General features: G+C 39.5%; 1 protein-coding gene across 2 annotated transcripts in view; it reads right to left on the reverse strand.

Moving 5' to 3' along the window:
• Positions 1–4,102: 4,102 nt before the first annotated feature.
• Positions 4,103–16,793, reverse strand: part of LTN1 (listerin E3 ubiquitin protein ligase 1) — a 40,776-nt gene continuing 28,085 nt past the window's right edge. For both annotated transcript variants that reach the window (XM_048492659.1, XM_048492660.1), the window contains exons 22-30: positions 15,705–15,918; positions 15,096–15,333; positions 14,111–14,185; positions 13,281–13,467; positions 11,955–12,126; positions 9,118–9,338; positions 7,109–7,303; positions 5,968–6,135; positions 4,103–5,088 (exon numbers count right to left, since the gene is read on the reverse strand). In XM_048492659.1, the coding sequence (XP_048348616.1) occupies positions 5,026–5,088; positions 5,968–6,135; positions 7,109–7,303; positions 9,118–9,338; positions 11,955–12,126; positions 13,281–13,467; positions 14,111–14,185; positions 15,096–15,333; positions 15,705–15,918 (1,533 nt within the window). In that variant the 3' untranslated portion in view covers positions 4,103–5,025. The remainder of the gene's footprint in view (positions 5,089–5,967; positions 6,136–7,108; positions 7,304–9,117; positions 9,339–11,954; positions 12,127–13,280; positions 13,468–14,110; positions 14,186–15,095; positions 15,334–15,704; positions 15,919–16,793) is intronic.

A 16,793-nucleotide genomic window follows, 5' to 3' on the forward strand; every position in this document is an offset into this window, starting at 1 on the left:
TGCTGAAGTAATCTTGTGTACGGTTTGTCATGTGGGAATGGCTTCAGAGGGATCTGTGAAAAGCAGGTTTTGTTTGTTAAAACAAACTAATTTTATCTGGTGAGTTAGTTGTTGAATAGTATACATTCATCACTGTTGGAATAAGTCATTACAATGAAGGAGAAGAGAGGCAGAAAAACATTACAAGGTGTGTGTTTGGATGTGCTGTATGCAGGTTTGTTTGTTTTACTGTAAACTTACAAGAAACATAACTGGGAGAAGACCATAACCAGTGACATAGTGTGGACTGTTCTTTTCTTTTGCTCTGATTATAAGCAGAGTTCACGCATAAGAATACTGTTGCTCCCCATTATCTTGCAGCATGTTGAATAATTGATATGGCAGTCTTCTATATATGCTTCCAATCTGTGGTGGAATTCAAATACTTTTAACAACTGGTTCTGAAAGGACTCAGTGGTGGATTACAACCAGTTCTCTTAACTAGACAAAAAATTAGCTACCAGTTCTACCAAACTGGTGCAAATAGGCTGAAATCCACCACTGCTTCCAGTATTTTAAAACCTTCTTGAAAATGAGGTCATTTTGAATATTGGTAGAGGAAACACAACAAATAGCTATGGGTGAGACCAGTCATAAAATACTGGTAAGTTCCATGCCAAGCATCCTCTTAAAATGAATATGGGATACAGGAATAATACAGGAAACACTCTTTCCAAATGGGTGTTTCCTGTAGCAATGATGGTGATGCCTCCTGAGCTCTTATGATATATCTCATACTACTGTGAAATGCAGAAAAATTAACAGCTTGGCTCTTATTTATTGGGGGGGAAAGCAAATGGGCACTAGGAACCATATTGGTGGGTATTATTGTGCCCACAGGAATAACATTGAATAGAATAGAATAGAATCTTTATTGGCCAAGTGTGATTGGACACACAAGGAATTTGTCTCCGGTGCATATGCTCTCAGTGTACATAAAAGAAAAATACATTTGTCAAGAATCATAAGGTACAGCACTTAATCATAAGGTACAGCACTTAATGATTGTCATATAGGTCTAGTAAGCAATCAGGAAACAATCAGTAGTAATGAAAACATAAAATGTAAAATCATAAAATAAAATAAAATGTAATAAAATGTCAGCACTGGCTATAGTCATACAGTCATAAGTGGGAGGAGATGGGTAATAGGAATGATGAAAAAAGTAGTGCAGTAATTATATAATAAGTATATAATAAATAGTTTAACATTATCGAGGGAATTATTTGTTTAACAGAGTGATGGCATTCGGGAAAAAACTGTTCTTATGTCTAGTTGTCTTGGTGTGCAGTGCTCTGTAGCGACGTTTAGAGGGTAAGAGTTGAAACAGTTTATGTCCAGTGTGCCAGGCGTCGGTGGAGATTTTCACAGCCCTTTTTTTGACCCGTGCAGTATACAGGTCCTCAATGGAAGGCAGGTTAGCATCAATTGTTTTTCTGCAGTTCTGATTATTCTCTGAAGTCTGTGTCGATCTTGTTGGGTTGCAGAACCAAACCACACAGTTATAGAGGTGCAGATGACAGACTCAATGATTCCTCTGTAGAACTGTATCAGCAGCTCCTTGGGCAGTTTGAGCTTCCTGAGTTGGCGAGAAAGAACATTCTTTGTTGTGCTTTTGATGACATTTTTGATATTAGGTGACCATTTTAGGTCATGAGATATGATGGAGCCTAGAAATTTAAAGGTCTCTACTATTGATACTGTGTCGTCTAGTATTGTGAGAGGAGGTAGGATGGGAGGGTTTCTCCTGCAATCTCCCACCATTTCTACGCTTTTAAGTGTGTTCAGTTCTACATTGTTCCAGTGGCACCATCGAGGCTAGTTGTTCAACCTCCCGTCTGTATGCGGTTTCATCGTTGTCTCGAATGAGACCAATCACTGTTGTATCATCTGCAAATTTCAGTATTTTAACAGATGGATCGGTTGAGATGCAGTCATTGGTATACAGAGAGAAGAGAAGTGGTGAAAGTACACAGCCTTGGGGGCCCTGTGCTCATTTTACAGGTGTCTGATGTAATTTTTCCTAGCTTCACCTGCTGTTTCCTATCTGTTAGGAAGCTTGTGATCCACTTACAAATATGCTCAGGTACTGCTAGCTGATTTAGTTTGGTTAGAAGAATGTCCGTGATGATAGTATTGAATGCTGAACTAAAGTCAACAAAGAGGACCCTTGCATAGGTCTTTGGCGATTCAAGATGCTGTAGGATATAGTGCAAAGCCATATTAACAGCATCGTCTGTCGATCTGTTTGCTCGGTATGCAAATTGCAAGGGTCCAACAGTGGATCCGTGATGGTTTTCAAATGGTACATCACTAGCCTTTCAAAAGTTTTCATAACTACAGATGTTAGAGCAACTGGTCTGTAGTCGTTCAGTTCCTTGATGGAAGGCTTCTTCGGCACTGGGACGATAGTGGAGTGTTTGAAGCAGGAAGGAACATAGCACATCTCTAGTGATTTGTTGAAGATTTGGGTGAAAATGGGGGCCAATTGGACAGCACAGACTTTTAAGCAAGAAGGTGTTATCTTGTCTGGGCCTGGTGCTTTTCCAGGCTTCTGTCTGTGAAATAGATCTTGCACTTCCTTTTCTGAGATCACCAGGGGTTGTAAACCCAATGAAATGGGTTCAGTTGTAGGAAGTTTGGCTATTGTTGGTGCTGCCTGAGATAGAGGTTGTGGAGAAAGGTGACTGTAGATTGTTTTCAAACCTACAGTAGAACACATTCAGGTCGTCTGCCAATTGCTGATTTCCTTCAGCTTGGGAAGGTGGTTTGCTGTAACCGGTGATGTTTTTGAGAGTTTTCCACATGTTTGCTGTTTCGTTTGGTGAAAACTGATTCTTTAGCTTTTCAGAGTAGTTTCTTTGCTGCTCTGATCTCCTTTGTTAATACATTTCTGGCCTGATTATACAGCATTCTATCACCCTTTCTGTAGGCCTCTTCTTTGGAACGACGTAACTGCTTAAGTTTAGCTGTGAACCAAGGTTTGTTGTTACTATATATACGCAAGTTCCTGGTTGGTATACAAAGATCTTCACAGAAGCTGACATATGATGTTACAGTATCTGTGAGTTCATCCAAATCTGCAGAGGTGTCTTTAAAAATATTCCAGTCTGTACAGTCAAGGCAAGCCTGCAGCTTTAACTTTGCCTCTTCAGTCCAAGTTCTCACTGATTTAGTTATTGGTTTTGTGGCTTTAAATCTTTGTTTGTAAGCAGGTACAAGGTGAATCATGCAATGATCAGAATGGCCTACAGCTGCTCGTGGTAAAGACCGATAAGCATCTTTCAGTGTTGTATAGCAGTGGTCTAAGATATTCTTGCCTCTGGTGGGACAGTTGACATGCTGAAAGTATTTTGGTAGGTCATTTGGTAGGTCATTGGGGACAAATGATGTAACGTTTAAGTAGCTTTACTTGTGGAGACATCACTAGTTTCTTTGATTTAACATCAAATGATTTAACATCAAATTTCAGTATTGGGGAGTTTGGGATCCTATTCTGTCATGGGACCAACTGAAATAGTGCCATCACTGGCCCCCATCCACCACTAACATGCTGTCTCACCTATTTTCACTTATTGACAATGGAAGGTAGAAAAAAAGACCCTGGGCTTAAGGCTGGATGAGAGGCAACTTGGGAAATGAAGATCCCTTTGATTTCAAACTCCTTATTTCATTCCTTAAGCAACATAAGTAACTGTGGGGAGGAAGGCATACAGACTGTTATGCTCCTAAAAATAGCACTAGGAATTCAATATGGGGTTAAGCTTAAACGAGTTAATTCAAACCTGAAACAAATGGAGCCCAGCACAGCTCACCACAAATTTTCCCAGTGGTCAAACCTTGTCTTGGCAATATTTTCTGTGAAATCATTCTGTAAACCTCCATTTCCCCTGTTATTTTTCCCTTTGAATTTTCAGTTGCACTTATTCCACACATTACTGCTGGAAACATATTAATTGTAATGGTGTTGTGGGATGTCATCTGTGATGCAGAAGAATAACTTTCCCCTTCGACCATTTTCTCCTTCCCTTTCATCTCCCATGTTCAAAAGGATTTTTTTAAAAAAATTCTCGATCGCGTTAGCAATGTAACATAGGGGCACAGACACAAGCCAGGTCCATTGTATTATCTTTGTCAACTTCATTCTGGATGAGTGATGTCATGCTAAGGTAAAGATGAAATGTCTCCACAGTTCGGAATGAGTGAAATTGACAAAAGGAAGTTGTTCTGCAGGAGGATATTTAACAAAGGACTGCTGTAGTAAAGCATCACAGTTACTGCAGCAGTCCCTTATCCATTTCCTCTTGCAAGAAGCAAATTTCCTTATCAATTTCACTTGCTTCTAATTGCAGATGGAGAGGTTGGACGACTACACAGGGCCGTGGATAAAGTCCAGGTCCTTGGTGGGGCAAAGAATTAGACTGTTTCAACACTTTCAAGGGAAGCTGGCTCAGAAATAGATTTTAAAAAATTGTAGTAAAAGTGCTCAGGAAAACAAGAGGAAAAAAGAACGGAAAATGTTTCCTGAACCAAATATAAAAATATGTAGAATTAAAAGGGAGAAAAAAGCACTTGGCGGCAAGATGCATTGTAAATAACTCAAGTGGAAACAGCCTCATTTGAGGTAGGGTCATTGCACATCTAGCCTTCTCATTGCATTTCAGAGTGGCCATCAGCATTCCTTTTATATAGCTTCAAGTAAATTGATCACTTCTAACTACTATACAGTTTTCTTTAAAAGACAGGAAAAGTACCCAGGAGATTTTTTAAAAATCACCAGTTGGAGTCAAATAGTAGAAGACTTTCATTTTAAATTATACATTAATAGATAGAATACAGTCTAACAGAAACTGTTATATTTCATTTTTGTGCAGACACAGATCACCATTACCAAACAATGCAAGATTTTCATTTTAAATAAGGCTAAAACTAGCTTATTTCATAGCTAGATCCGGGTGTGCTTGGTGTTCACAGCGGAGCTGCATTTCAGAAGAAGGTCTCTCGGCAAAGCGGGCAGGTGGACTTATTACTAGATGTAAACCACTTGTACTGGAAAAGATAAAACAAAAAAAATTAAAAGCTGTTATTATCAAGGAACAAATATACCTGATATTAGTCAGCTACATAAGGGGAGATTGATTGATTGATTGATTGATTGATTGATTTGATTGATTGATTTTCTATACCACCCTATCCCCGAAGGGCTCTGGGCGGTGTCCAACAAAAATTATAATACAGCTAAACAACAAAATCAAAGCTAAACAAATAAATTTCAATACAAATATACTACTAAATCCCTTTAAAAACAGCGATTAATACAAAAATTAAAAGTCAAAGGCGCCCAGCGAGACCCAAATTTAAAACCCTCCCCAAACGGGAAGACTGCAGGTCCCGTCAATAAAGAGAGACCCAGATATAAAAGCAGAGGCAGGAACAGGAAGGGGGCACCACTCAGCGGCTGGTTACTCAAAAGGCCGGGTGGAACAACTCAGTCTTACAGGCCCTGCGGAATTCACCAAGGTCCCGCAGGGCCCGGACAGCTGGAGGGAGAGTGTTCCACCAGGCTGGGGCCAGAGCCGTAAAGGCCCTGACCCGCGTGGAGGCCAGCCACATCATTGAGGGGCCGGGGACCACGAGCAGATTGACCTCTGCTGAGCGTAGAGGCCGAGTAGGGACATATGGGGTAATACGGTCCCGAAGGTACGAGGGTTCCAGGGCGCGTAAGGCCTCAAAGGTCAAAACCCATAGATGGGAGCTTCTTAGTCAAGGATTAGTCATTCTCTCAATTTTACCAAAATCATGCAGTTTATACATAATTGTCTCCAAGTGGCACATGTAGCTACTCCAGTTATTTAACCATGGGACAGTTTGGTTCTGTTTCATTTCCTACTGTTTTAAATGAAAAGAGTGCCTGTTCCAGGTACTTACCAGGCAGGCAGAATGGAACTTTTTCTTGCATGTTCTGCAGGCTTTCTTGGGCAGAGAGTAATTGGACCCATGTATAACAGAGAAACAGATCATGCAATCTTCAACTCCCTCAAAACGCTTATCCACATTGTTCTTCCATAATGCTAAACCTTCCATAATGCTTCCATTCTATTAAAAGAAAAGAGAAAAGTGTTCACAGTAGTCAGGAATACATTGCTATATTATTCCCTGCAGTATGCCAGCTTTTCTTAGATTCCCTCCGAAGAAAGATATATTGTGATAAATACTAGCAGAATGTAGAATGCAAAGCCATTGAGCATATATGCTGGATGGTAGTTATCCATATTGCCTTAATATTGATCATCAAGAGGGCACTAAACACATTGCTTTTGTTTATTCATTTGTCAATGTGCGCAATACATAATCCAAGACTAAAAGTAATTCCACATGAGAAAAGGGGTTTCCTGTCATCCTTTCCACTACTGCCCTGTGAGCCCACTAAAACTCTGGAATGACATGATGGCTGTGTAGAATTTCTACACATACACACCCACATCCACATTTGCTACAGAAAATACAAGCAATCTGGGAGATACTAGAAAGTGGATATTGAAAGGATCATCTCCTTCCACATGTACCTGAGTGTTAACTACTGGTATGGTCACCAGGCACAAGATGGCCTGTCTGACATCAACCACAGCCTGGGCATTTTCCACTGTGGCCCCACTCTGCGGGCTTCCTGAAGAAGTGAGAGGGGCTTCTCACTTCTCCAGGAGACACTGCAAGACCTATGTTTTTGCCAGTGTTAGCTGGGCTTGCTTTAACTGCTATTGTCATCTGCCTTGAACCAATAGGAAAAGGACATGTTTTAATAAATAAAATATTGTTTTAGTTGTATGAAATTTTAAACAACATTGTCCTTTAGGAAAAGTCGTGTCATCTTTAAAGGGACAATTATTCTGGTCAAGTCAAACCGGCACTGTCAAATGATAAACCACAGGACTGGCACAGTTTTCCTGCACCTGTTTGCTACTCTGAGTAAATCTATCTTGTACAGCGTGGGTTAACTCTGACACTGTGCAACCAGGACTGAACTACCATAGTGTACTCTAATTTGACAGGGTTGTGATTAGGAACATACTTGATGAGTGAGATATGTGCTCAACTGCAACATCCAGTTGCGCCACTGTTGAACAGCTACGCCAACTCTTTTTCCACTCTCCACAGCGATGGAGCCCAGAGGATAATTTGGAGGAAGCTGTATTATCAACTCAATGAATATATCATCGACTGAATATGTAGCAATGACTTCTCGAGTAGCAGATCGAGCCTTTACCTGTGGAAAACAGAACTCAGGATCTTTATAGTGCCCAATGATTTTATATGTATGTAAAAGCAGAGCTTTCTACTGAGGTATATTCAGAATTTTAGCTACAATATAGTGAAGCATACGTGCCCACCTGCTCTGTCAATCAAATGCTAAAACATTTTCAACTGTTGGTTGTTGTGGGTTTTCCAGGCTGTGTGGCTGTGGGCTGGTAGATCTTGTTCCTAACATTTCGCCAGCATCTTCAGAGGTGTACCACAGAGAGAACACATTTCTCTCTCTGATACACCTCTGAAGATGCAGGCGAAACGTTAGAACAAGAACTACCGGACCATGGCCACACAGCCCGGAAAACCCACAACCACCAGTTGAATCCAGCCAAGAAAGCCTTCGACAATACATTTTCAACTGTTATTTACAAAATATACAATGCAATCCTAAGGAGACTTACTCCATTCATTTCAATAACTGGAATAACTATGGATTTTACTGATATTTTTGCAAGCAGTACAGATTTAATTCTATTTGCAAGCTTTGAGTTTCTGTTTTCCTTTCTATTACTAAGCACAAGAAAGGCAATTATCCTAGAAATAATTCCACTTTACCTACATTATTTCAAGACCCTTTCAAGTATCACTCTGATCAGGGCTGGAAAATTTAACCTGAAGTACCACATACTGTATGTGAACTGTGGCAGTCTGTGTGGTAACGGAAAACACCAATCATTTAGAAACCTGATTTGTGGAAGAGGTTTTAGATACCACTTCAAATGTCTATTAATGTTAGGGTTGACTTGAAGCATATTGTATAGTAGTGCAATACCATATATTTATTTAAAATATTTTTATCCTATTCATCATAAAATCAGGGGGCAAGTAACACTGCCCAAAATAAACACCTTTAAGACAGAGTTAAAGTGCTAAAAATTTTAAAATTCTACCTAGTTTTCTACAAATACAAACGTAGACCCACCATTGTATACTGTATACAGCACTGGTGACAAACTCGTGGCCCTCCAGATGTTATGGACTACAGTTCCCATCATCCCCTGCCAGCATCATGCGAGCAGGGGATGATGGGAACTGTAGTCCATAACATCTGGAGGGCCACGAGTTTGACACCTGTGCTGCATACTATCACAAAAATCCATGTGAAATTATATATGGTTTTGGTAACAGAAAGCTTTCTGGAACAAGGTTTTACAGGCCTTATGGAGGAACAACAGGGACCTAGTACACTGCTTAAGAGTAAACCTGACTGAGGAGCAAATGTTGAGAAAATCCAACTTTTGGTAGATACCAATTGGACTTCCAAGGAAATGGCACAGTTGGCAATGCTGACAGAAACAGCTGAGCAAGCTTATGGGTATATAACAGAAAAGGTGGTCCTTCAAGTATGTGGGCAATCTCCAGAACCTTGAATTAGACCTGGAAGCAAATCAGCAGCCAACATTACTGTTTCAACACAAGTGTTTACGATATGATCATACCAACCCTTAAGCATGCAGTTGAATTTAGAATGAGCTTGTATTCTTGGGCTGGCCTACACAGAGTACATCACATTTAGCTGAGAGGTTATTGTGGCATTGATCAGAATAGTCTGATGAGCTGAGTTCAAAATATAATTTCTTCACCAACGCAACTATTTTTTGTTGTTGCTGTTTTTTGCTTTTGTCACACCGTACTTGTTTTTAAAAAGACAGGGTTTGAAAACTTCCCAAGACTTTTTAACCACTCAGATAACATTGACTTTAGCTTATTTAAGATGAGAAGGTTGATTTAGAAATAAGTAAATGCATGCAGACATGGTGAGGGTATACAAACCATCATTCCATTAAACAACTGTGTACTGGTCTGCACGGAAGATATTTCTTGGGATGAAAGGATGTTACTGACATATTTGCTCGTAAATTTATCTACAATGCTGAAGACTCGTTTCTCACAGCTATTCCACCAAAGGCGAACCATGGCTGGCAAATCTTTTAATGTCATGCAGTAAACTGAGCAAGCCAGATGCGGGATCTCTGATGACAACATTGATGTGTCTAAAGAACACACAGGACAAGTGGTTATAAAATAAGAGAGTTTAGACTACAGTGCCTCCCCACACAGACCACACACAATTTTGATTGTTTTCTTCTGATGATGTGATAAAATCTGTTACTCAGTGCTGGGGTACATGACAGATTCTCCAAGTGAAAGCAGACAAGGCTTGGCCTGTTGAGAGTTCTGACAGCACCCCTACCTACTCCACAGTAGCTAATTTTCTCTGCTTTTCACCTTCTTAGCGCAGAAAAAAAATATGTTGCTAAATAGAAAGGTAAGATGAAATAAACATTGGACAGGTAACAGCTTGCTTTTTGGTACAGGAAAAGTATCACTCCTAGTCTGAACATATATATGCTGAATTTTGCATGCTTGCAATCCACACATGAATAACACAGGAATTAACCACATCCTGATTTTTCAATTGGTCAGCTATGGTTTTTAGTTATTCATGACAACACTACATGTGAAAGGGATCTTAGTAGACCACACACTGAACATGAATTAGCAGTGTGATGCGGCAGCCAAGAAAGCCAATGCGATTCTGGGCAGTATCAATAGGAGTATAGAGTCTAGATCGAGGGATGTAATTGTACCTCTCTACTCTGCATTGGTTAGACCTCACTTGGAATATTGTGTACAGTTCTGGGCACTGCAATTCAAGAAAGATATTAACAAGCTGGAATGGGTCCAGAGGAGGGCAACCAAAATGGTAAACGGTCTGGAATCCATGCCTTCGGAGGAGAGACTTAGGAAGCTGGGTATGTTTAGTTTGGTGAAGAGAAGGTTAAGAGGTGACAAGATAGTCATGTTTAGATATTTGAAGGGATGTCATGTTGGTGAGGGAGTAAGCTTGTTTTCTGCTGCTTCAGGGACTAGGACCAAGAGTAATGGGTTCAAGGTGAAGGAAAAGAGATTCCACCTAAACTTCAGGAAAAACCTCAAGCAAAATATTTACAAAATAAAATAAAATCAAACTGAGGCAACAAATATTTTGAGGACTGTGGAATGCACAACCTCAGAATGTGGTGGAGTGTCCTTTGGAGGTTTTTAAACGGGCTAGATGGCCATCTGTCAGGAGTGTTTTAATTATGTGTTCCTGTATTGCAGGGGGTTGAACTTAATGGTCCTTGGGGTCTCTTCCAACTCTTATGATTCTGAATCTGCTTGTGCAAAGAGATGTCATCTGCCTGTTTAATCAGAAGGCTGCAAAGCTTACTGTCAAGTAAGATAATTCACAATTCCAAGTGTTAAAGTGCATGAAGAAGATGGCAAAGAATCTGGCAGTTTATGTGGTAGTGCCAAACTTGCCTGACCATGCAGTGATAATTTTGAAATTGCTTAGCTATATAATGAAAGCACATGATGGCAGATGTTACCTAACAGCTCAATTTGAGAAACTCAAGACAAAACATACAGTGTAAGTATTACAATCAATGACAAATGTGGAATTCACAGTATGAGAATGAAACACCAATATATTGTTCAGGAGTTGTTCTGTCATGATACAAAACATGCAAGAAAAAAGACAATATTTGCAGTGACTGCTCTGAAGGAAATGTTTAATCCCAGCTGTTTTCAAGCACGTACACATTTGCGGTGCCAAAATTAGTGATAAACAAGTGTGATGACCCTTCCATCTGCAGTCACCAAATGCTATGTCTACTCTTTTTTCTCTTTGTGAATAAATATATAATAAGTGCCAACTAATATCTGCTCCCTTCATTCTTCCCCATATGGTAGCTGCCACCAGGAATATAAATTTAAAAAACCCTTTATCTTCTTTTGGTAGTGTGTATGAGCTTATAAGGCTAAATGGATGGCCTACGTGGTCCTAAGGAAAATAGCGTGGGATTCCAATGTTACTTCAAAGTAAGATTTGATTTATAACTGATGGGAAACTTCAAAGTTTCAAGCAAAATATTTGCAAAATAAAATAAAATCAAACTGAGGCAACAAATATTTTGAGGACTTCACTCAACATAAATTCATTCTAACTCTGACAGCTCCTCATAGTTCTCTCAGACTCTGTCTGTATTTGTATAAGTTTACTGAGACTGACTTTCTTGTATACCCTCTGACGAACTCTCCCAGAGCTTTGACACTCTATGACTTCTCACACAGAAACCCTAACACTCTCACTAGTGTTTGCTCACACAGAGCTTTGACTCATTCTGTCTTTTCACTCAGAAGCCCTAACACATTCTGCCATGCTCACACAGAGCTTTAACTCTCTTTGACTAGAGTTTTGACATTTTCAGTCTTTTCACTCTGAAATCCTATCACCTTCTCCTCTCTCTGACACCCGACAGTCCAGCACAGCACTCCCACATGCATACTCTAGAATCAACCAATCGCATCAGTGTCTCATCCCCCTCTCACCCTCCTTTCTCCAACTCAGCTCTCAGTTTAAAGCCACTCACCCACACACACATACATATACACACACTAAAATCATTACAAGGGGTCTTTCAGGCTGCAATCTTAAGAACACTGGGAGTATGTCTCGTTGAATAAAATGGGACTCCTAAGTAGACGTGAAGGGGATTATTCTGTTTCACTTTGAAGCATGTTAAATCTTAATAATGAAAAAGCTTTAACCCATTTTGACTGACCTTTAATGTCTAGATTAAGCCCTTCAGTAAAGTATGTTTTTGTGTCCTTATTGAGAAATTCAGCTGTTGATCCTGGAAAGGCAGGGTTTTCTGGCATAAGCCTGAACAGGTGATACAACAGTTTATTCAGACTCTTAGTTCTTCGAAGGTATTGCGAATAAAGAGCTCGTAGCTGACAGTGAGAAAAAATATACAAAAATGGTTCCCAATCCCATTTGTTCTCAAAAACAGTAATATATCCATCAAGAAAAAAAGGTTTAGTAGAATTCAAGGCAGATTAGATAAGAATATTCTCATACTCAGGTTCTAACACAAACGCTTAAGTAAACTAATGGTATCATTGCTCAAGCTGTTTAAAAAGCAGATCAAAATTGAACATGCAGTCACTCAGCGGAGATAAACTCATCCTGTTAAGCCATAGGCATATACTATTAAGTCCACCAAAACCTGTATGTCTGTTGATCACAATAGGAGGGAACAGTGAAAAGGACCATGAATCACATTGAACAAAAGGTCCATGCAACAGAATGCTAGGCCTCATTTCCACTGGGGTGGGTACTACCCTGTTTCCCCGAATATAAGACATCCCCTGAAAATAAGACGTAGTAGAGGTTTTGCTGAAGTGCAAAATATAAGGCATCCCCCGAAAGTAAGACATAGCAAAGTTTTTGTTTGGAAGCATGCCCGATGAACAGAACACAGAAAAATAAGACATCCCCTGAAAATAAGACATAGCGCATCTTTGGGAGCAAAAATTAATATAAGACACTGTCTTATATTCGGGGAAACACGGTAGTACAATAGATACCCTTTGTAGACTCAATCTGCTGGATACTAATATGCTACTGGAGCACAGAGAAAAATTGGAATTGTATAAGAAAAGCTGATTTTTATACCCCAATTTTCTCTACCTTTAAGGAGTCTCAAAACAGATTACAATCACCTTCCCTTCCCCTCCCCACAACGGACACTTTGTAAGGTAGGTGGGGCTGAGAGAGTTCTAAGAGAACAGTGACTGGGCCAAGATGACCCAGTAATGTTCATGTGGAGAACTGGGCAAATAAACAGTTTACCAGATTAGAATCTGCCACTCATATGGAAGGGTGGGGAATCAAACCCCAATTCTCCAGATTAAAGTCTGCTGCTCTTAACCACACTGGCATGTTGCCAGGCATAAGCAGTGTCTTATATACTTCCAAAACCTTCCTTCTGATAGCTAGGATTGCGAGCTCCAGAACTAGGTTGACTTGTACATTAAATGCCATTTATCTCATCTGCTACAAAACAGATATATGGCAGCGCAATTTGTACACCAGTTACATTTACCTGAGAAGATGCAGCCTTGAAGAAAGTTAATATTAATTTCCATGTGAGCAGATACCCTAAAACAAGGCAAAATTCCTCACTCAATGGCTGAATAACTGCAAACTCTCCAACTGGAATACATTCAAGGATGTTTTCTAGTAAGTCTTCTTGAGTGACAAGGATAGTCATAAGAGCTGCTGGGGGAGACCTAAAATGAAAGGGACAAAGGGAGATGTTGATTTTATAGTCAGACAGGTTTTCTTGCACAGAACCTAATAAACATTGAGTCAGCTTTCAGATATTCACATTCAGGTACAGCTAAGAAAAAAATGTGCACAAACCTATAGTGTTGCTGGAGTCACATGCGTGTCTTCCTCCTAGCTTCCCTGCTTTGTGCTAAGAATCATGGTTAAACACTAACTTCAGTTACTCATAACATACACTGCCAATTCCTTCCAAGTACAACTTCCTTCCTTAGTTACATGTCTGTCTACAGACTCAGATAGGTTTGTACACATTCAATTGTCAAAGTATCTGGCAACAACTGCTTTTCTGCCCCTGGCTTCAAAGTGTGAAAATGTGGAGCTTTACTTGAGGAGTCGTATTATTTTATCCTGCTACAGCTAATAAATTATACTTTGTTTTATTTTGAACTGGTTTTTGGAAGGTCTCTATCTGAATTAAATTCATGTTTAGGAAAAAGACTGTCCTAGCAAAGAAAACATCCACATTGTTTAATAAGTACTCCCTATATATAAAATCTTTAACATGCAAATACTGTTTTAAGTGTGTCAATTTCAAGCTCTGATATTATAATATTAATTATTATTATTATTTGCAGAGAAACATACAATGACAGTTCTTCCTCTTCATCACCATAGGATCTGAGATCTTTATTATCAAATTCAGGTAAATCAGACATTAACCTGGAAATTGGAAAAAAGGAGAAAACAGCAAAAACAATCAGTCCATTTTTTACAGCCAAGGATTCATCTTATTCTAAAAGGATTTTATTAACCACTGGTAATTATGTAGCAAAGTAAGCACACTGTTATGCATTACAATTGACTATCTCAAAGACATGCTACCAGTATAACTGCATAATGGGTTGCAGAAAAGCAAGGCTTTTGCTAAGCATATGAACGGGTGACTTTCATAATGCAATATGCTATGATGCTGAGCTTGCATTGACTTCTTTCATCCTCGGCCCTCCACTAGTTATTCTTAATATACTGGCCAGTGTATAAGGCAAAAGGAGTCTTACAGTAACTCACTACTGGGTCAGAAGAAGCAGAAGACCCTTCATTTTCCCCTTTCTCTTTCCCATTTACTCTTTCTTCAGGGAAGGAACTTGCAAAAAAAAAAAAAACAGCAATGGATACTCTCTACACCCCTTATTCCAGGAACACTTCAGTTATATGAATTTATGGTAGAAAGAACAGCTGACCCGTGTCTTAGGATCTTGGGGGGGGGGGGGGAGGAAGCAGAACACAACAAAACACTTAAGACTGTAAGGATTAAACAGGTTCCTAATTTACATGATTAACCTATATCACTGCTAGCACATAAACAATAATTATGGCCCCTTCCGCACACGCAAAATAATGTGTTTTCAAACTACTTCCACAACTGTTTGCAAGTGGATTTTGTCATTCTGCACAGCTTCAAAGAGCACTGAAAGCAGTTTCTGCATGTGCGGAATGAGCCTTTGTTTGTGGAACATTCACAAACACAAGATGATGCCTAGATTTTTAAAAAAATACATTTTCAATTAATAAGTTGAAAATGAAAACAGAAAAACTTCAAAGTGTATATATAGAGAAGTAATCAACTTACTTATTTAGCATGTGGTATACTGTGATTTGAATAGACCTAGCCCTGAAGAGCAGTAGTGGAGATAATGTATTTAACAAGGTCTGCACTTCATCAGGGAGGTTTGTCTTTTGGCTAGCAACAAATTTGGCAGGAAGTTTATGGTTCAGTAACTGATCCTTTGAGACAAACATTAGAGCTTCTCCCAAGGACTTCAACACAGAGTTCTGAAATGATATTTCTGATGCATTTTTTGTGTCCCCTGGTTAAAGAAAGATAAAAGACAATTTTCATGCAGTTTTGCAAGTTTATCACAGAGGTTATAGAGTGCAATTATTTCCAAAATCATCCAAAAATACCAATCAGTGTGGTATTTTTCTTGTATGATTGTTTAGCAGTCAAAAGGAAAAATAGGATACGCATATTTTGATAAGCATAAATAAACAAGACTGCAAAAGATTAATCACTATTAATCACTATTTAATTTTAGGTAGAATGTCAGAAAACAAATGCAGCAAATTGATGTAAAATAGATGGATGTATCTTTAATCTTGCAGGGTTAGTTTTATTGAAATAAAACAGAAATAAGTTTCAGTGTGTCAGTTAGCCATTTGTCTTGGGCCACAAACTTACTTGTGATTTTTACCATCAAAGGTAAAAGTAAACTATGAATGCCTTCAGAAAAGAATTCCTGCCATTCACTTAGGAGATTTGGTGGAAGTTTTTCAGTGTTCTCTGAAGTTACTGCCTGGAACCAGACACTCAAGGCAGTAGCCAAGTCACAGCTCACACAGACAAACACTTGTACCAGAGCAATAGAAAAGACTGCCTGGCTTTCACTTGTGGTCTGAAAAGTAAAACAGAGACTTCCATTGTTTTTCTCTCATTTTTAAATTACAATACTATAAAACTTTCCGCACGGGCAAATTAAACCTGGATAACACTGGTAAAAAACCTGGATTGGGGGAAACTTTGCATGGATCCCGATCCTAATGCGGATTTGCTCCGCATTTTCCCCCAACACGGGTTTTTTGATGATCGTGTTATGGGTGAGCCTTTTATTTTAATGCAGTTCGCAGCTGTTGCCAAGCGAACGGCTGCAGCTGTGATCCATGTTAAAACAAGAGAATTGCACATAACACAATTCTTGAAACCCCCTTCCCCAGCTCCCATTTGCAGAGCAATGTAGGGGAAACAGGCAGTATCATGGTTGGGGGGGTGGGGGTCGATCCTGCCTGCCTGTGCAGACAGGCAGGAGGAAGGGGGGAAGGCAGGAAGGGGGGGGGAAGCCGCGCACCCTGGCCAACGCGCAGACTGTCCAAGGGACAGCCAGCTGTACGAAGGGGCCGTGGCAACAGCAGGTTCATATAACCCGCCTTTCCCCCGCTTTTATTAGCCTGTGCGGAAAGGGCCTATGTTAGTACTCATTCAAAGAATTTTTACTTCCATCATGTTATGCATTTTTAAAATTACCGGTAATCATCTCTGTCAATCTCTTTTTTCTTCTACAGCCCATAAAAGAAATTTTTGTCTATAAGTATCTTTCTCAAAAGTCTTTATACTTTGTCATGTCTTGATCATTCTCATATTATATTATGATCATCATTTATTTTTCTGATAGTGACATGTGGCCTCCATCTGCAGATACTTAAATCTACAGATCATGGCCACATGGTCACTAAAAAGATTTTCCTGGTTTGCAAAAGATTTAGCTTTAATCTT

Source organism: Sphaerodactylus townsendi, linkage group LG04 (assembly GCF_021028975.2).
Source record: "Sphaerodactylus townsendi isolate TG3544 linkage group LG04, MPM_Stown_v2.3, whole genome shotgun sequence".
In the NCBI taxonomy this organism is placed as follows: Eukaryota; Metazoa; Chordata; class Lepidosauria; order Squamata; family Sphaerodactylidae; genus Sphaerodactylus; species Sphaerodactylus townsendi.